Source organism: Cynocephalus volans, chromosome 12, assembly GCF_027409185.1.
Source record: "Cynocephalus volans isolate mCynVol1 chromosome 12, mCynVol1.pri, whole genome shotgun sequence".
NCBI lineage: Eukaryota > Metazoa > Chordata > Mammalia > Dermoptera > Cynocephalidae > Cynocephalus > Cynocephalus volans.
The window spans coordinates 28,586,716-28,608,056 of NC_084471.1; the positions used below are offsets into that span (position 1 = coordinate 28,586,716).

The 21,341-nt window shown below is 43.6% G+C and overlaps 1 protein-coding gene across 3 annotated transcripts in view; it reads left to right on the forward strand.

Moving 5' to 3' along the window:
* Positions 1–15,917, forward strand: part of TMCC3 (transmembrane and coiled-coil domain family 3) — a 68,968-nt gene extending 53,051 nt beyond the window's left edge. For all 3 annotated transcript variants that reach the window (XM_063075113.1, XM_063075114.1, XM_063075115.1), the window contains 3 exons: positions 3,346–4,262; positions 6,371–6,506; positions 11,333–15,917. In XM_063075113.1, coding sequence (XP_062931183.1) covers positions 3,346–4,262; positions 6,371–6,506; positions 11,333–11,635 — 1,356 coding nt within the window. In that variant the 3' untranslated portion in view covers positions 11,636–15,917. The remainder of the gene's footprint in view (positions 1–3,345; positions 4,263–6,370; positions 6,507–11,332) is intronic.
* Positions 15,918–21,341: the final 5,424 nt, after the last annotated feature.

Below are 21,341 nucleotides of genomic sequence, written 5' to 3' on the forward strand. Positions count from 1 at the left end.
AGTAAGATTGGTTGATTTGGGCTTTAAATGCTGTTGCTTCCCCCAACCTGGACTCTTAAGGACAGGCCAAGCATTGTTATAACTTTAAAGTGAGCCAAAAGTCCCTCAGCCATGTGCGTAAACATTCATGTGCATACGAGGTTGGCCTGCACCAGCATCTGTAAGGAAGAAAGGCTCGTTGCATTGAGACTACAGAGTTGGGTGACCAGCTCTGGTGCAGGAGAGAATTAAAGAGCAGGCGGTAACTTACTGCTGAGTTTGGTAAGGTAAAGTAGGAAATTTTCAAACGTTGTAGTGGACTTCTCAGTACAGAATGTCAAGCATTTTTTTTTTTTTTTTTTAAATAATCTGATCTTATCTGTGAGGTCCAGGAGGGCAAGAACAAGTTCTTATGAAACTCACAATGTTGAATATAAAATGACAAGAAGAGTATGTGTATGCAACAGGCAAAACTAACGTACGCTGTTTGAAGCAGGATCATAGTTACCCCTGGAGGTGGGGTGATGTAGTTGATTGATGTAGTTGATTGTAGTTGATTGAAAACGGGCCGGGGTGGGAGGGGGCTTCTGTTTCTTAAACTGGGTGCTGCTTATACAATGTATTCAGTTTGGAAATAGTCACTGAGTTTTATACTTATGAAATGTGCTCTTTTCTGAGTGTCAGTTATACTTCAATTAAAGTTTTAAAGTTCTTATTTGTGTTTATGTATCTTGTTACACCTTAATACTCAGAAAAATCTGTTTAGTTGAGTGAGTTTGAAATGGTGCCGAATTTATTGTCTAGGTAATGGGAAAACATCTCTGTAGAATTGTCAGGGCCGTAGGCACAGAACTTCCAAGTTCATTTTTTGATTCTTTTAAAATGTATCTTAAATGAGTTTAGTGCCTTGGAATAAAGAATGATGTCACTTTAGTTCAGAGAGCATTTATTGACAGCCTCCTGTGAATAAAGGAAGTGCTAGTTTCACCAGATGGGTGCAGCTATGACATCATCTGTTCCCTGAAGGAGCTTGCAGTCTATGGGGGTTAAAGTCCTGGGATGAGTGACAAAAAGGAGGAGTGAAGTGGTACCACAAGATAAGCACACAAAGCAGCAGGGAGGATCACAGTAAGGAGAGGCAGTGTTCCAAAGGGGACTAGGAAAAACTTCATGGAAGAAGAGGCATTTAAAACAGATTTTAAAGAATATAGAGGATTTCGATAAACAGAAGTGGATGCTTGGCAGGCATTGCAGATATCATCCGTATGCGAAAATCCATAGAAAATTCACATACATTCTGGGAACTTTGGGTTCTATAAATGGTATCCTTCAGGTGCAAGGTGAGGCCCAAAAAGTAAACTTAGGCCTTACAGTGCTTGGGTTGTATTATTTCATTTAGGAGGCATTAGGGAGCCAAAGAAAGTTTCTAAGGAGCAGCCTGATCAGATTTGATATCTCCAGTAAAATCAGATTTTCAGCCTCGGTGGTTATATAGTTACCATTAATTACCCTGTCTTTCCAAAACATTTTCTGAGTTTAGTGCATTCTCTGTTGCTATAATTTGAACACATTCCTGTTTGGGTCCACTAATGAGCTACACACATGGTTGCCTTGAGCTTCCTGTGGTCATCTCTCTAGGACTTGAAGATCGTTGCATACCTTCTTTATTCCCTACACCCATCCTTCTCTCCAGACCAGGTGAAGTCCCAGTTCCGTTATCTTTTCTTCATACATCCTGTTTTCTAGTCGTACAGTGATTTTGGCATTTCTTTCCTTCCAGCCTTTCCTATGTGATACTCTTCTGCCAGATGAAGCAACTGGTGACTCACATTCATGACAAAATTGTTTATGGGAGGAGAGGGGCCAAGAAATAATGTTAACAAACTTCTGTTAAGTTGTGAAGGAGGCCTGACCCACTGACCTAGCGTCATGTCGCACTGGGCCATGGGGCTCCCTGCGTTGGGATAAGCACAGGGTAGGATTTATCGTGTGGTGAGGTGTTCAGACTCATTGTTGGAAATGGTCCTTACTTGAGTCTGGGTTACTCAGACAGTGTGAGGTCCACTGAGTGAATTCCTTACTAATATTCTGCTATCAACCTAGTAGTCCCTACAAAAAAAAAGTGTGATGAATATTGTCTTGCATCCCATTCAATTTCTTTTGAGACTCTATATCAAGGCATTATGCCAATCAAATGGTTGTTAACTTGACAAATAAGATGCTTCAGTGTAGATCTTATGAATCATTGTTTGGAGATTGTGTTCAAACTACCATTTTTTGTCCTTTGAGGATATTAATAGTAGAGTATCCTGACATGGAAAGAGGATTCGGGTTAGGGTGACTTGGATTTAAATCCTGGCTCTTTAACCCTCAGTTCTACGTGTTTGTGTGTTTAACCCATTCTTTGCTTAGCGTGCTAATGAGGATCAAACAAGCGAACACACAGGAAACATCCACAGAACCCAGCACACAGTCTCATTTGCCTTCGGTTGCAGAGCACAGACTTGCTGTCCCCCTTGCCAGGTGCGCAGTGCTACTGTGCAGTTATGTGCTCTAGGTGGCTCTTGAATGAGAAAGCTATTTCATGTGGTCTTAGGATTATTGGTTTTCTTTTTCTTTTTTTAAATTCACTGTGGTTGTGGTTTGAGGTTGTTTCCATGTCTGAATACTATTATTGCATTGTCCAATTATTAAAGTTAATCTTAGACCATATTATTCTGTCACATCTTTTTAACGATTCCGTTAAGAAAATAGTTTTCTTGTGTTGATGGGATGCATCTGCTGGTACCTTTCTTTGTTTGTTTTTTGTTTATTGACTGCTGGCTGTTAGGGTTATCTGAGCCCTTAACCTTGGTGTTATCAGCACCATGCTCTAACCAAGCGAGCTAACCAGCCAGCCCCCTGGCACTTTTCTTTCTTTCTCTCTATCTTTCCTTTTTCCATTCTCCTTCTTTTAAATGAGTGAGTTCTGTTTTGGATGCATTACCCTTAAATGTGAAGTTTACGGTAAATGGGGCATGGCAGACACTCCAGGTGCCTGGGCACTTTGGGAAACCAGGACTGACTGGTGACCTTATCCATTCTGCACTTTCTACCTAGGCAGCCAGTAGTTACCATCTTATCAGACAGAATATTGGATACCCTGGAAGATCTAAATCTCAGAGCTAGTTAGTGTACCTGAATGCAGGAAGGAGTTGGGCTGTCCTGTATTCAACCTGAGAGGATAGTAGGGAGTATTTATCCTGTGAAACTTGCAGTTTGGAAGTCAAGGACTTATAGTATGTTTGTTGTGTGTGCACAAATGGTGTCAGAGTAATTGTCTCTTTGACTTCAGGTTTTACGGTGCTTCTTTTCTATCTCTTTCAGGTAGAACGTCATGACATGAATACCTTAAGCCTGCCCCTGAACATACGCCGAGGAGGGTCCGACACCAACCTCAACTTTGACGTACCAGATGGCATCCTGGACTTCCACAAGGTCAAACTCAGCGCAGAGAGCCTGAAACAAAAAATCCTAAAGGTAACAGAGCAGATAAAAATCGAGCAAACATCCCGCGATGGGAATGTTGCCGAGTATCTGAAACTAGTCAGTAGCGCGGACAAGCAGCAGGCTGGACGAATCAAACAAGTCTTTGAGAAGAAGAATCAGAAGTCAGCTCACTCCATTGCTCAGCTGCAGAAGAAATTAGAGCAGTATCACAGAAAGCTCAGAGAGATCGAACAGAATGGAGCCTCCAGAAGCTCAAAGGACATTTCCAAAGACAACCTGAAGGACATACAGCACTCTCTGAAAGATGCCCACATGAAATCTCGGACTGCTCCCCACAGCATGGAGAGCAGTAAATCAGGCATGCCAGGGGTATCCCTCACTCCACCCGTGTTTGTTTTCAGTAAGTCCAGAGAGTTTGCCAATTTGATCCGGAATAAGTTTGGCAGTGCTGATAATATTGCTCACTTAAAAAATTCCTTAGAGGAGTTTAGGCCTGAGCCGAGCACCAGGGCCTACGGGGGCAGTGCCACCATCGTGAACAAGCCCAAATATGGCAGCGACGACGAGTGTTCGAGTGGCACGTCAGGCTCGGCTGACAGTAACGGGAACCAGTCCTTTGGGGCTGGTGGAGCCAGCACACTGAACAGCCAGGGGAAGCTCACCATGATCCTGGAGGAACTGAGGGAGATCAAGGACACCCAAGCACAGCTGGCCGAGGACATCGAGGCAGTGAAGGTGCAGTTTAAGAGAGAGTATGGTTTTATTTCTCAGACCCTGCAAGAGGAGAGATACAGGTATTTCATAGTATTCTATTACAATCCTTTTAGAAGCATGAGTTACTAACTACAGAGAGACTGTCTACTTGAAGGTCATATGCTCGTGGTGTGTTTTTAGCTATTTCAGATATGGATCAGAACCACTGAGGGATCAGTAGTTCTTTCAGTCCTTCATGATTGTAAGTTTTATAATTTGTGGCCTAGAGCTGACAATTTAGAGAAAGACATTATACATATGAGACTCTAAAAATGTCACTATACGGGCTGTGACTCATGTGCAAATTGAGATCCTGATTCAGTAGACTTCTGTTATAGTGTTCTTACACTCATTCAGAGATCTATATTTGGTTTCCCTCCGTAACAGCTTTCAAGTAAAAAACTAATTCATTGTCCAGCAAGATAGATCTTATTCAGTTGGTCATTCTTGAAGTCTTTATAGACTATATTTTTGTATATACTGTATTTTATATCATAAAGAAGAACTTTCAAAAGTCATCTTAAGATTAAAGTATAAATTAAAATCTTGTAGGTTATATTAGCTAATTTTAAAAGTAGATGTTTTGTAAGCTGGCTTTTGTGTGCTTATAGCTTATTAATAAAAAAGTGTATATGCCCAAACCTGAGGTGATTTTTTTTCCCCCCCTGCCTTCCCAATAAAAAGATCCCCTTGAAGTTTTTTAGTCGAAATGAATATGTTAGGGCTGGCTGATTAGCTCAGTTGGTTAGAGCTGCTGACGCCAAGGTCCAGGGTTCAATCTCTTTACCGGCCAGCTTCCAAAAAAAAAGCTGAGGGGAATATGTTAATGTCTAAGCATGTAGTTAAAATAGTGAAATACCTATTACATACTGTAATATTTAAAATTTAAATTTAGCTTACGTATTGTTTTATAATTGATGCATGATTTTATGTATGTATTAATTTAGAAATGTGGCTTTTTCAACTCCTACTTTGTGAAATAATTTTTTAAAACTTTCCATATGCATCTTTGACTTTGGTATCTTTGTCACATAAGAACTATTTTTTGAGTCGCAGCTTTTCCAGAAAATATTGACTTTAATTCCATCCAAATAGTTTGGATACAGCACTTTTTGGATGTACATTTTATCTCAAGTTACAAATACCCATTCACGTAAGTTTAGGAGTTTTTGTTTTCATTTGTCCTGTGGCTATGTTTGTGATCCCCATGATAAACCACTCACAATATCACTTGAGACCGTTAGAAGGCTTATTTACAGCAACAGCAACATTTGACACCTATGAAGTCATGCCTGAGAATAATCACTAAATCTTTATCAAGTTTTTTTGCCTTTTTAAAAAAATGATTCTATTGGGTGACCTATATAAGCATCTAAAATTGACATTGCTCAGTCATTCCAGGCTAATGCATTTTCCCCAAAGAGTGCATCCTGTTTCAAAATAGACAATTTAAGATTTCACATATAAGACAAATCCTCTTCTCTGAGGGAGGTGGGGCATGGGAATGGGAATCTTTGTACTTTTGTTACTTTAGATGTGGCCACCCGATAAGCCATCTATAATTTGTAATAAGCTTAGATTTTTATTGGCGCTTAAATTCCAAGAGCTGAAAATGTGTTTGGTACAAGTGTGTGCTCTGGGTATTAGTGGAATGGCTCAGAGTAGAAGTTGATACTAAAAGCATGGTTCTTTCCTTATGGGTGCTCTAGCCGTGAACCCCTAGGTGGTAGGGGCAGAAGAGAGAGAAGCCAGTGGGTCCTGGCCTTGAGCAGGATCCTGGAGTGCCCTGTCTCCTGACTGGCCCTGGCAAATGTTTTAGTGTATGAGGTCTGACCTGCTGTCACCACAGCCAGTTAAGTTGCTAGTCTGATGTGGAGGAAGAAGCCAGATTTGGTTTGCATGAAACCTCAGCTGTAAGGACAGAGAGTTAAGACTGCAGAGACCAGTCCTTTCCAGAGCTGAATTTATTGTTATCCAAAAGCATGTTCCCCAGAGCTAGCCTTATTCTTTTGGAAGAAGAGTCTGCCAAGGGATGAAAACAAGCCAAAGGGTGCTGGCGGCAGTAAGATAAAAGGGACATCATTCTAGAATGTGCTGTTGGCAGACCTATGAAATGTCACACTCAGAATCACCTCTTGTCTTTGTAAAGGTATGAGCGACTGGAAGACCAGCTGCATGACCTGACAGACCTGCATCAGCACGAGACTGCCAACCTGAAACAGGAGCTGGCCAGCATCGAGGAGAAGGTGGCCTACCAGGCCTCCGAGCGCTCGCGGGACATCCAGGTGCCTTTCCTCCCGTGGTTGGACCCTCATGTGGGCTCTTGCCAGGCTTTCATCCATTTAACAAACTAAGTACCTTACCCCTAAGCTCTAAAGGATTTCTGGCACCTGGGGCAAAATGTTTTCTCCGCACAAACATTTCTTCTCCACCTTGTTAAACCACCCCAGCTCATGTTATAGATATTATGAAGTAAAGACACTGTATTTTCTGCCTGAATCAGTTAACAAGTATTTCTTATCTACCCGAAGCCCATCACCACCACAGTTTTTAAAAACTTAAAAATATGAGACAAACCCTGCCTTCAGGAAGCTTACTGCTGAGGTGGGCAGTAGCTCATCTGCCAAGCAACTCAAGGGCCAAATGCCATGGCACACACTCTATGAGCCACAGAGATTCAGACACGTGGTACCCAGCAAGCTGTGGCTGGTGGGACAGGCAGTCGTGTAGTGGTAAAACATTGGATTTCGGTCCCAGGTCTGCCATGTACCAGTGGTATGGCCCCAAGCAGGCCTCTAGCCTATTTGCTCATCTGTAAAATAACAGCTTTCGTGTTTGTAAGAATTTCATGCCCTTCATTTGTCTCTTTTTGCCATTTACTCCTCAACAGCCCTTCAAAGTAGTTTCTGTTATCATCCCCACTTTTCAGATACGGAGACCAAGGCACAGGGAGGTAAAGTGAGATGAACGAGGTCTCGGAAATTGTCCTTGAGGAATGAATGTGAATGAGTGTCCTGCAGAAGGAGGGACTGGAAGGAGTGGATAGGATCTGGGTGGGTAGGTGGGTGGGTGGGTGGGAGGAAGGAAAGGTTAATTGGATCAGTATAAACAAAGGCGTGTTCCAGTATTTCCTAATGTGGTACTAGCACTGTCATGAAACAACCCTACGCTTCTTGATCGTCTTTTTTTTTTTTTTTTTTTTGTCTTTTTGTGACCAACCGCACCAGTGCTCAGCCAGTGAGCACACCAGCCATCCTTATATAGGATCCGAACCCGCGGCGGGAGCACCGCTGCGCTCCCAGCGCCGCAGTCTCCAGAGTGCACCACGGGGTCGGTCCTTGATCGTCTTTTTAAAGAAAGTACTCTTCAAGTAATGCTCAGCTTCATTTTTATGGATTTTCTTTGTAGACAGTGGTTATTTCCTCCAGCTCTATGAAGGCTGTGAAGCCCCACTTTACAAGGGAGAAAATTGAGCCTTCCACAAGGTGTGAGCTGGAGTTTTAGTGCCCACACTTGGATCCACTCTGTGTTGATTAGCCTGTGCTAATCCAGATGTCTACTTGTACAGTTCTGTGAACCAAAAGCATCAGAGCTGGTGAGAAACATTGCCAATCTCCAGAGACACCTAAGGGATTTCTGGGTTAGTCAGTTTGCTTCACCACTGACTGGTTTGAAAAACTCGAACCCATTTAAATGTTAAATGTTGCCTGGTGAACAGTACAGTTGGTTTATTAGGTCTTTCTATTTTAGAACATGTCTTGAATGTCACTGGGGTGTGTCTGAATGTATGGTTTCCTTAATGTAAGTGGTAATTTGGGTTACTAATGTTCTTCCCTTTTTTAAGAAACATATTTTAGGAGTGAAGAGGTCAGATAAAGGGAGGGACTCCACAAAGGGAACTTAAAAATTCAGAGGAACTGATTTCAACATTTTCTGGTTTCATCTCTTGCTCAGAAGTGCAAAGAGGACTTCTGCACAAATGATGGGAGTTTCTTTCTTGTCATGATAGTTAGAATCCTGGCTCTACTACTCTCTCTCTGTGTGACCCTGGATGCATTAGCTCTTTGTGCCTCAGTTTCCTCATCTATAAAATGGAACTATTAATGAGCTCTACCTCAGAATGTTGTCAAGAGGATTAAATGGGATAATACATGTAAAGTACTAAAATCATTGCCTGACGCATAAACAGTAAAATTTTAAAAAACCATCAAAAAATAAATGCCATTCTTTCTCTTATAGTGGGGAGTAGCTATATTTCTTGGCTTCTAGCAACTGGGCCTGCTAAGTTTCATTTTTGTTTCTTTGGTTCTTAGGAGCAGGGTTGTAACAATGGCTGGGCTGGTACAGATGAGGGTGGCTGTTTCTTGTAGGGATACAAGGGTTTGTTGTTGTTTTAAGCAATTGAGGGGTTTTTTTAAACCCTGAATTCCCAGTTTAAAGTGTTTAATGATAATCCCTTCCTCTGTCCTCATCCCCAATAAATTGCATGCTGGACCCAAGGAAATACTAAAAATTGTGGGGCTGAATATCTCTTGATGCTGTGACTAAAATTCTATGCAATTCACTGCTTTATTTTCTTGGATTTTTCTTTTGGTAAAAAAAAAAAAAAATTGATAGCAGTTCTAGGGCAATTCTAAGGGTCAGTTCATTTGTACATGTAATTTATCTACCCAATCAAAATTAATGAATTTGCATAAAATATTGATCTTTTGTCTTGCCATGCCTAAAATAGAAGAAATCTTGGGCCCCTTCAAGTGGTTGAAAAGAAGGCATGATTTCTGGGTGTATGCCTGTTATTGTAGAAAGCCAGCACTTTTAGAGTATGAAGATCTGAAGAAGTTTTATCCTTTTTCTTGGTAGCCTAGGATAATGCAAGTTACTATAGTAACAGAACCCTGTTCTTTGGCCCGTAGAGTATATTCAGCAGCAGAAAAACAAATCAATGTTGGAGCCATTATGCTTGCTTAAAACCTGAAAAGATGACTGTATTGAAATTGAGCAAATACATATTGGCAAATGAGTTAGACAGGAGGCTACTGACCTAAAAGGGGCACATTGTGCTGCCTCTAGTTATGTCCTTTTTCCTAAGAGGCTCAGCGGGTTTTCTCTTGAGCCTCACATCCTCTTACTGGCATCCAGCTGTCTCTTTAATATTCAGCCATTGCGTAGTGCCTGCGGCATGCCTGGCACTGATTCTGTGCTGGAGAGGATAGCAACAGCAGGATGGGCCTGGTCCCTGCTTCATGCAGCTTCTGTCTCGGTTGGCGAGGAGAACTGGAGGGAGACTTGACCTAATCCAATGAGTCAGGGAAGGTGTATTAGTCATTTTCTGCCACTTGCAACAGAATACCTGAAACTGGGTAATGTATAAAGAAAAGAGTTCTTACAGTTTTGGAGGCTGGGAAGTCCAAGGTCCAGGGAACACATCTGGTGAGGGCCTTCTTCTGGATGGGAACTCTCTACAGGGTGCCATGGCAACACAGGAGATCACATGGCAAGGATGGCAAGGGCTCTTTCGTGTGCTCTCCCTAGAAAGCCACCAGTCTACACCCATGATAACCCATTACTCCATGAATAGATAAGTATATACACGAGGGCATAGTGGTCATGGTCCAATCACCTCCGAAAGGCCCCACATTTCAAATACCATAATCATAATCAGATTTCTTACCCTCTTAACACTGTTATAATGGGGTCAAGTTTCTGACACGTGAACTTTTGGGCACATTTTACCCATAGCAGAAGGCTTCCCTCACGATGTGACAGTCGAGGTGAGAACTTACATATGAATAGGAGGTCCACAAGTTAGGAAGGGAGGAAGTGGGGGGAGGCACATATTTCAGGCAGAGGTACAGTGCATGTGCAAAGGCCCTGAGGTGAGTATACATGCTCCTTTTCAGAACATAGAAAAGCCAGTTTGGCCAGAGAACCATGAGGGGGACAGGGGACTGGCATTAAGTGAGGGAAGAGAAGGTGGCTGAGCCACACAAAAGATTTGAAAGGTTAATGAAAAGGGGTGACATCAGATATGCATGTTCAAAAGACCACTTGGGCTGCTTTTTGGGAAATGGATTCATGGGACTGGGAAACAAGAGGGTATGTGGGGAAATTTGGGTAAGGTTACTGAAAGCAAGAGATCCTGGTGACAGACTGGCATGGTGGCTGTGGGAGGAAAGAGAAATGAACCAATTGAGACAGATACTGGATGTTGCATGGGCGGGGCTGGGTGACGGATTGGATGAGAGGGCTGTCAAGGTGTGCCTCTCAGGCATCTGGCTTAAGGGCTGGGTGGACCAGGGTGTTGTTTTCTTAGCAAAGGAGCACTGTAGGGGAAACAGGATTGAATGCAGGTGCAGGGTAGGAGTGATGCATTAATCTACATTTGGACATGTTGAATTTGAGGTGCTTTTAAGAAGCTCTGATGGAGATGTCAAGGAGGCATGTAGGTATATGAGTCGGTCTCAGCAGAGACAGCTGGGCTAGAGATACACTCCGAGTCGTCTGTGTCTTAGTTACAAAGCCTTGGAATGAACGAGATCTGAGGAGATGCCCCGGATAGTGTCCTGAGCAGGACAAAAGAGCAGGCGAAAGCAGAGTTACCCTGCAATCAGTCTTATCCCCTCCGTCCTCCCCCGCTTCTCTCTCTGTCCTCCACTAGTCTATAGATGGATACACACACACTTCGAGCAGCAGAAATGAGGACTAGCAATTGGAGATAGCAGATACCATGGCTGAAGGTAGAGCAGTCATCTGTTACTGAATGAAACCCCACCCATTCTCTGGTTTGCCCCTGATGGCACCAAGAGGTGCCAATATTTATGTCACTTTATTTCAAATGTAGGTGGAGTCAGAAACTTAACCATGGTTCCTCATTTCTGGTATTTTATGGTTGTATGCACACGCTCATTCTACCCACAAATAACAAATAATAAGTGAGCCTTGGGACTGTTGTTTTACGTCTCGGTCTGTCAACACTGTCAGTTTGGGTATTTGAAGCTGCCTGTGCAGTAGGTGTTCTGAGGTGGGGGCGTTTGCACACATCTGAGCGTGCACTCACACGCTGCCCACGCTCGCAACAGCGTTTGATGCTTGCTCTCTCTCTTGCCCACAGGAAGCCCTGGAATCGTGCCAGACACGCATTTCTAAGCTGGAGCTCCACCAGCAGGAGCAGCAAGCTCTGCAGACGGACACCGTGAATGCCAAAGTTCTCCTGGGGAAGTGCATAAATGTGATCCTGGCCTTCATGACCGTTATCCTCGTGTGTGTGTCCACCGTCGCAAAGTTCGTCTCGCCCATGATGAAGAGCCGCTTCCACATTCTTGGCACCTTCTTTGCAGTGACTCTTCTTGCAATCTTTTGTAAAAACTGGGACCATATTCTGTGTGCCATAGAAAGGATAATAATACCAAGATGAAGCCACTGGTTCCTGCCTTCAAGTTCTTTGAAGTTTTAATTTAAAGAAAACTCTGTGCATACTACCAAATTCTAAAAGGAACAGTTGTACCAACAAGATTACAAGGACTGGGGCTGTGTGGTGTTAATAACTATGATTCTCCTCATCGGTAGCAGTTGCCAGCTCAGTCCCCCTACTTGGTTAACATGAATCTGTTTCAGAGCTTTCCCATGTTGCTCACTGCCTTAACCAGACCAGATTTCCTGTTTACCTGACCAGCCCAGCATGGTAAACCCTTCTGTTTATTGAGCACTTGGCATAATTAGTGACCCAGAAGAAAAAGGAGTCTCTCTCTGTCTCAAATCTCTGTTAGAACTGAGCGTCACTATTGCTAGGGTTGTGTTTTCCCCAAGTGCTGTAAATAGCAGGGGTATGACATGGTCCGGAGAAATGAGGAACGCAGGCATTGGCAGTGTTGAACACTAGTGGCCTGTGGAAGTACAGAAAATCCCAGTGTAATCCGTCCTGCCTGTCCACAGATGACCAAGGTCTCATTATGTACTTAGTGTCCATAGTGGTCCATTGCATGTGATCCCATAACATGGAAATCCTATAACGTACCTGTTTATCCAAAAAAAGTCTACTTAGGGATTTTGTTGCACTTTAAATGGTAAAACAAAGATTTTCATGAAGGGGGCTCTCTCTCTCTCTTATACCTGGGGAACCACACACCTGATTCCATCTTAGCTGGCTGGCAGATGCCCTGTCTTCACGCCATGCAGACACTTCCAAATCCCGCATCAGACCGTGGCTTTCACATTAACGTGCGGTCCTCTGAGCGCTCCTCCAGAGGCTTGTGCTGTGGCCCATCTTCATCGTGACAGCCCTGTGGGGTACAGTTCACCTCATTCACAGGTCTGTGAGGACTGCAGCGCTTACTTGGGAAACGCAAACATGTCATGCTCCTGTTGCAGGCTTCCCCTGAAGAGGATGGCAGCCGTAGTTTACACAGCTGAAGTGTGCTGAGGTGACAGCACTGGCAGTATGAGGGAACTATGACATTTGGTCTGATTGGATGGTGGCTAGATTAATTAGTGGGAGCAGTTCACCTGGATGAAGACTGAGCAGGTCCTCTCGGGGATGTGACAGGCCAGCAGGAATGAAATAAATTAAGTCCACTGTTTGAGCCAAGGTTGCCATCTGTCCCTTAGGATCTTACTGAAAATAAGTTCTAAGGTAACAGGATGGCCACCGTTCCACTGAGGTGAAAGCATTCGAAAGTTAACATGCAGTTGGTTAGAGCGTGGTGCTGATAACACCAAGGTCCTGGGTTCAATCCCTGTACCGGTCAGCTGCCAAAAAAAGAAAGAAAAAGTTAATGTGCCTGTTGTGGAGGTGCCATGCACTGTCTTCAGCCTAGATGATACTTTCCTTTAAATCTGTTTCTCTGTGTGTAACAGAAAAGAAGACAGATTTTAATGTAAACTGCTATTGAGCCCCTCCTGCCACCATGACTGCCATTTGCTAAAGGTGTAAAGACGCATGTTAGTGTACGTTCCAGAAGACATCAAACTCCTGTATTTACATTAAGTGCAATATTTTGCAAACAGCTGTTCTTAGGGAAATCTCCCCCCCCCCCCAAAAAATGTGACAGTGTATGCCACAGCTTGAGAAAAAGGAGTAATTGAGCATTTAGTACCAATGTGTATGAGGGAGACTCATACAACTCACGCTTGCTTTCTTTTTTAAGTGTACAATTCAGTGGTTTTAGTAGATTCACAAACGTGTTCAATCCATCACCACTCTCTAATTCCAGACTCAGGCTTTTGAAAACAATAAACAACATTTCATGAAATCTTTGGTTTTAAAGTATATTGGGTTTAGGAAAGAGGGAGTTACTAGTCCCACCCCCGTCTCATGGCTGTGTCCCCTTTCATTGTCAGACTCCCCTGTGGTCTCCCAAGTTGATGTGTGTACACTGATCCATCAAATCCAAAAAAATAAAAAGGGGTGCAGGTCCAGGGCCAAGAGGGGGAAGGAACGGCCTACTTCCTTTTGCTTTTACCTTCTAATGGCCAGCGTCCCCCATTTGCCTGTGGACATCAGCCTCCATATGGGCTGAGAGCTGGGTGTAACTTATGCTTTTGAATCAAGGAATCAAGGTGGGTCCTGGGCGGGCTCCTCTTCAGATCTGTGAATCTTTCCAAGGGGCACTTTGGATGTGCCGGGGTCTGGGGTGGGTCAGAATGAGAGATTTCTAGCCCTTGAGGGTGAGTGGTCCGAGAGGATCCAAGGAGACTTGGACCTCATTCTCATGCCACCACACACCACTCTGTCACTCGGCCTAGACCTTTGCTTTGATTGACACTTCTCCAATATGTGATGAGTGTGTCTTTTTCCCAGTGACCAAAGTAGAGAGGAAATGGAAAGCAGCACACTCTGCCCCCACCAGTCTGGAGCTTTAAACAGAAGCTGCTAGAAACAGGCTCCATTCTGAAATACCGTAAGTTCTAAATCATCCTACCTGATGGTGAATTCCTTTTAATGAATTCATGTTTTCACTGACTCTTCTTAAATGTCATATAACCTTGTTTTTACTTGGATATATGCAACCTAAACGGCATATATATTTTGGAGTCTTGTTGAAAGTTCATGAAGCTTTTTACTTTTTAAGATGATGATATACTCCAAGGAGACTTCTCTTTTTAAGGAATAAACCCTCCTGCTGCTTGTTCTCTGTAATGTGTAGGGAGATTCAATGAAATTTTATATATATAAAATTAAAAATAGTGATATATCTATGACATATTTTGGAATTGGATATTTAATTTACATTTAAATCCACTAATCCTTTTTCTGTACTCTTCATTTGTTGTAAATTTTTTGTGCCTACCTAAAGATAAAACCAGTTGTTGGATGGGAAGCTCCTGGTTACTCAGTGAATGGTACTGAGTGATTTAAGATGCTGGACATTGGATTCTAGCTCTGGAATTTTTGGTGACATTATTTTCATGATTTCGAGGTTAATGGTAGTTTGTTGAGGACAAAACAAAAACTTAAAAATACTTTTGTCAGCTTTGCACTGGTTATTTCATCTTATATTTTGAGTATGATTAAGCCAGGACAAAACCTTCTCCCCCACACAAACTATTCAAACCCACAACGATGCAACAACTGAAAGCACTCCATTGCTAATTTAGACAGTGAAAACAGGATTAGTCTTAAGTTTCCAGCATGCAAGATTACTGTTTTTGCCTATATGATCCCTATGATAGATGGAAATTTTCTGAAACTCCTCTTTTCATGTCAGCCAATGATGCTAATATCCTTTTCTGTCAATTAGCTTTCATGTGATTTCAGCCCTCTCCTGCTTCTCACTCTTATTTTCATTTAAATATTGCCGACTATGTACGTTTATTGCCCTGCCATTTCTCTAGCACATCTGGTTTAATTATGGGTTCAATAGTTGTGAGGGAACTAGCTTCCCTCAGGCAACTAATTACTTTTGTCCTTTTTGGTTGGATTTTAAATACCAAATCATTTTGCATTGAATGAAAACATTTTTGTATTGAATCCAAATATCGTTTAATTGGTTTGAAAAAACGTTTCACTATATTAATATGAACATGTGTGATTAAACAACCTATTTTGCATGTTTCTATAGTTTTGAGGAGTGGGCTGTGAGGGTAGAAAGGGCATTTAAAATTCAGGGCTTATCTGCAGAGATGTTTCCAGAAGTGTAACACATGCAGTAAGGAAGAAGTTGGTCTGAAAAGATAAATCACTGAAAAGAATGAGATTGGCCAAATACATCAAAAGGAGATAAACAAAAAAAAAAGTACAGTTAACAGAAGCTTGGAAACCCATAAGATATAAAGCAAACTAACCTATAATTTTCTGAAGTCAATATAATTCTCTGTTTATAGAAGCTGGAAAGTAATGTACCTTGATTGTTTTAGGGAAGATTTATGTGTTGCAGTTTTAATTTATTTAAAGCATGTCTGCTGTGTTTGTCCGACAAGAAATGCTTCAACAAATCATGCTCTGTGTTTAAGATACATTTAGGCAGTAGTTAGCAGCTCTGAAAGTAGAAACTGGAAATGTTTATTGTGTGGACTTTTGCAGAATTTCCCTTTTGTGGGATACTACATACCTTCATGTCAACCTAAAGTTGTAAATTCTCTGTAGATCTTCACCTCATGGTGGTGTCATCAATGAATTCAGAGCAGGTGCATTATTTTTTTTAAATAAACACTTGATGTTAGCTTTGGTGTTAAATAAAGAGTTTGATTTCTTAAATTTTCACATTTGTCAGAGACTTTTTTTTTTTTTTTTTGGTAGCTGGTCACTGAGATTTTCTTTTTTAAAGGAGTTTTAGGTTCACATTAAAATTGAGCAGAAGTTCCAGAGATTTTTCATATATCCCCTGCCCCCACATGCTCACAGCATCCCCCATTACCAACATTCCCCACTGGAGATGTACATGTGCTACAGCTGATGGACCTACAGTGACACGTTATCACCCAAAGTCCGTAATTTACCTCTGGGCTCACTCTAGGTGTTGTACATTCTGTGGCTTTGGACAAATGTATAATGACAAGTATCCACCATTACAGCATCACGCCAGAATAGTTTCACTGCTCTAAGGGTCCTCTGTGCTCTAGACATCCCTCCCTCTCCCCCACCCACGTGTGATCAATTTTTAGACTAATTTCAAGTCGTCTGTTCCATAGAAAGCTGGAGATGTGTGATCGGCAGCCCGTTCCTTGAGCCTGAGCGGGGAAGGAGCAGGGTGGTTTGCTCACGGTCCCTACTTGGGATGCTAGGAAACGTGTCATAGTGTTGTGGGAAGGGAGGTGATGGTGAGGACAAAGATCGGGAGCCGGAATGAGAAAGCCGAACAGCAACGACAAGGCCAATCCAGGCATACCCACGACCATAGCGCAAGAGTGAGCAGACCCTCTGACTGGAGCAGCCTGCTTAGTGGTGCTTTGGTGTTTACAAAGCACTTTATTTCATAGCGTATGAGCCCATCTGAACTGGTCCAGTGGCCCCTATTATGTGGATGAAATTGAAGTTCAGATACGTGAGCTTGACCCGAGATCGTGGCTGGTGAAGGAGGAACCCAGGAGTTGCCTTGCCTCTGCCTTTTCAGCCTTCTGCTTCCAGTCGCCTTGATGTCCTGAGCAATAGTCTTCGTTGGTCATCCAGCACCCTCCCTGTACAAACGAAATAACTAGAACTTGGAGGAGATGTTAGAAAAGTTCTTCACTATGTCAGCTCATTCCCTGCCCTGGAAAATAGGGTATATTTGAATCTTTGGAATTTATGAGACACAAGTGTTGTTTTGCATACTATTGTCATCTGTTGGTTGAAGATGTAAATATAAAAAATGGAAGAGGTTGAATTAAATGTTTGTTTGGCTAGCAGATTTCCAAATGTTGCTTTGGGGAAAACACCTTACCAAGTCTGTGTTTCCCTGAAAAAAAGAAATGGAAAAAAGCTTGATTAGTTAGGTTCTAGCTAATAATGAAAGATATTGCTAATAGAATACAGCAATAGTTTCTGATTTTGAGTAACATACGGACTCCTAATATAAAAGGAAAAAATTATCTTAGACATCCTTGAATGTCCATAGTCACAACTTGGCAAAGTAACTTAAAGTCCAACAGCATTTCATAATAGCTCTTCTTAATTTGCAATCATAAGATTTCAGATTATCTGCAGCTCCATACACACAGCTAACTTTCTAGAAGGTATGGGACACATAAGGACCACGGCAATACCAAACAGCACCTTTCTGGGCATTCATAGATGTGGGATGACACCTAACATTCTTTGAGGACTTACTGTATACAAATGCACTGTGCCAAGTGCTTTACATGCAATATCAAATTTAATCATTCCAACACCCAATAAGATCGGCATTATTACCCCTGCTTAAAGATGCAGAAACTGAGGTCAAGGGATATTAAAATAACCAGTGGCATCATGCAAGGGATAACGGTGGAGCTTATTCAGCCCCAAGCTTGTGTGGCTCAAGCCTACGCTGGTAACCACTGCACTGCACTATAGTAGAAGGGATTGAACAATTGGCTTCTTGTCACTTGGTAGATATGGATTAAACAATTGGCTTCTTGTCACCTGCAAAGTAGATTGCTCTGCCGGAATCATAGAACGGATCACTTTTTATCCCAGAACCAGAGCAGTCACTACTGTGGTTACAAACTGCATTTAGACCTTTGCACTGTTGGCTGTACCAGTTGAGGGCAGAGATACCTGAAGCCAACATCCAAGATCTTGGATGAGCCACGGACTGGCAGATTTGTGGATGAAGAGAATGGAAAGCTATTAAGTAAAGAAACGTTTATTACATCCCTGGCTTCCTGACATTCTTGGGTTATGTAATTGGCAGTTGGTTTGGCTGAGTATTTCTCAGCTTTTTTGCTTAGCTCTGAGACGGTGAAGTCCCTGGTGGCTTCTGTGAGCTGCATGACATCTGCTACCATCTGTGGTGGCTACCTCTGAAATTTTTCTCCTTGCTAAGCCAGACAGAATTTCTCCCCTGCCAGGCCTTTAACTTGACTAAAGCAGTTAACAGGAACAAGCGTCAGCCACGTTAACAGCTGTTTTGCTGGTGGTTACTCTACTCTAGCCTAGGCATGCGGAATTGGACTTTTTTTTTTTTTTTCCCTGTTCTGCTTAAAAATAAAGCTACTGAGTAGTAGAAAGAGCAAAGTTATGCCTTGATCTGTGCTAGCGGTTAGGAACTCTTTGCTAAAAAACTCTCAGAGGCCTAGATCCTTCTCTGATTCTTGGACTGTCCACATTACAAGCAATGATGGTAACCCAGCCTTCCACCGGTGTTTCCTCCTCAAAGTGGTTTTCCCTTCTCTTCCCTCATCATACTTGTCCTCTGGTTTGAAGCCCAGGTCCTATAGCTCCATGGAACCATGAACTCTAAGACCCCAAAATTCAGACCACAGGCAGAACATACACACCACACACGCACACAGTGGCTCAAGTCAGGAGGCACCAAACACAGGCCTGAGTTCATGGAGAGGTGGTCTGAATTGTTGCAAGATGACTTCCTGCTGTGCATATGGTTCTCCCTTATCAACAAGAAAAGCAATCACCTAAGAGAGTCAATGAAAACCATGTATGCAGAGGGAACGGAGGAGGCACATTCAGTCATCCAGGAGGGAATTATCAAAAGAAAGGCTAGAAGTTCGCAGGAGGCTGGTGGCTGGCTCTTGGGGAGCTAGAGAGTGGGCAGCAGTGTGTCCTTGGTCCTGTGGGAGGCCGGGGTCCTTGCTGGCCAGCTGCAATGGGTCTTGCAGGTATCCAGTATCCAGTTCACAGAGCTGGTGCACAGTCCCCCTGAGAGCACTGGACTCTGCTCAGGCTCCAAGCTGAGTTGAGCTGCTTGTCCGCTTCCTCAGCAGACCCTTCCTAGTGGGGACAGACTCGTCTATCCAGCTGGTCAGAGCATTGCAGCTTCTTGGCAACTGTGTCTACATGAATATAAATCACTACATTTGCTTTTTTTCATCAGGGATGTTCTTGTCAGGGGTGGGTTAGCATCGATGAGTTTCATAGGAGTGGTCACCTAATAAGTTAATAAAGTAGTTTCTGAACTACTGCATGACACGTGGGGAGCCCAGCTTAGGGTTGTAAGGTTTACATAAGATATATCTTTATTTAGTTGTTCAATCATTTAATGTGTTAATGAGCACTGCATTAGTCCATTTGTATTGCTTATAACAAAGTACTTGAAACTGGGTGATTTATAAAGAAAACAAAATTTATTGCTTACAGTTTCTGAGGCTGGGAAGTCCAAAGTCCATCCAGTGGTAGCAACAATGACCCAGGGGTGGGGGGGGAGGGAGAGAGAGAGAGAGAGAGAGAGAGAGAGAGATTTAAAGCCCTCAGAACCACACCCCTGACCACCATTTTTAATCCATTCACTACTGCAGGGTCCTACAATCCAATCACCTCTTCGAGGCTCCACCTATCGATTACCATAATAGTATTTCCCACCCTCTTAATAGTCACAGTGGGGGCTAAGTTTCTAATACATAAAACTTGGGGGACACAATTCAAGCTTTGATGAGTTTTGGGGGGACATCATTCAATCCACTACACGCACTTACTATGTGCCAGGCACTGTTCTAGGCACAGAGTATAAAGCAATGGTCCTGTCCTCATGGAGGTTACATTCTGGTGGAGGAGTCAGAGGAAAAAAATACAGTATAATTTTGGGAGGTGGTAAGTCTCACTCACTGAGCATATTAAACTGAAGTTCAAACTTATCTTAATATTCTTACAGAGAAAATGAACTTCCTGAATTTTATTTTATTTATTTTTTTTAATCTCAATTTTACAGCCTACCATGTGGGTTGAATAGAGCCCTCCAAAGTAGAAATATTTCTAGGTTAGGGAGACTTAGAGCAACAGCAGGAGCATGGAGATGATCTGGGGTGGTTCTGTTCGGAAAGGGGATGAGACACTCCTGGTGTTCCTGCTCCTCTGGGCTTGCAATGAGTAACATGCAAATGAGCAGCTGGGTCTGAGTCAGCCGTGAGTAACCCTCTGCTGGAGGCTGAGCGCCCGCGACCACCCCTGCTGGCTCCCCTGTACCCAGGAGCTTCCTAGGAAGCCTCTGCACCCGGACCCTGGCCCTTGCCCGGCCACCCTGCCTAATCACAGCCCCGGGTCAGGCCAGCGGCTCACCGCACCTGCCCAGGCCAAGGGGCTCCTCTGGAGAGAACAGCATTGCCCTGAAGCCTGGGCCTCCTTACTGCCCGGCCTTGTCCTCGGTGTCCCTTCCTGCAGCAAGTTCTAAGGAAATCGTTCCGTCCTCTGGAGTCCCCCTGCCCAGCAGCTCCCCCTGCACGGAGGGTCTTGCTCTTCTTCACTGTTCTCCACCCTGTCCAAGACAGACCGTCCCCCTTCCCGACTTCTCCCACCCCTGCTGAGAGCTCGCTGCTCACCCCCGACGCTGCCCCACCAAGGCTGTTTCTCCGGGGGTCGTATCAGCCTGCACGAATGTCCACACCGCTGCTACCCTAAACCCGCTTTTGTGGATCCTGCCTTTCCTCAACTCACTCTTCCTTCCCTTTCCCTTCACCACATTTCCTAAAGGAGGAGCCTTCTTCACCCGCTGTGAACGAGTGTCAGCCCCAGCGCCTCCCCGGAACCTCCCCGTGGGCTGTCGCGGGCGCAGGCGCACGTCTGGGGCGAGCTCGCAGCCCGTGTCCCCGTAACTGCCACCCGCCAGCGCGATGCTCCTCCCATCCGGAGCATTTTGCTCCCGTTGGCATTTTCTTGTCACCGCTCTCTGGTTCTCCTGGCGCCTCTTCACCGTTCCCTGGTCTTCTTTGGCTGCATTGTCCCCATTTCATCCTCTTTGCACAGAGTCCCCATGATTCAGTATCATCTGGATGACAAATGCCACCATCTCTATGCGGCGAGTCCATGCCTCCTTTCTCCGCCACAGACCCATCTTTCCAAGTATTTACCCTTCATCTCTATATAGACATCCCCAGAGCACCTCGAAATACGAACAAAGCTCATTTTTTTGCCCTTGCTTCAACCGTGCTGTCTGTGCTCCCTAGTTCCATTAGAGGCACCTCTGCCGCCTCCTCATCCACTGCAACTGGGCACCTTCGAGCCGCTCCTCCAGCCCCTCACCAGCGCCAGCAAATCGTGTCGATCCTACCTTCTA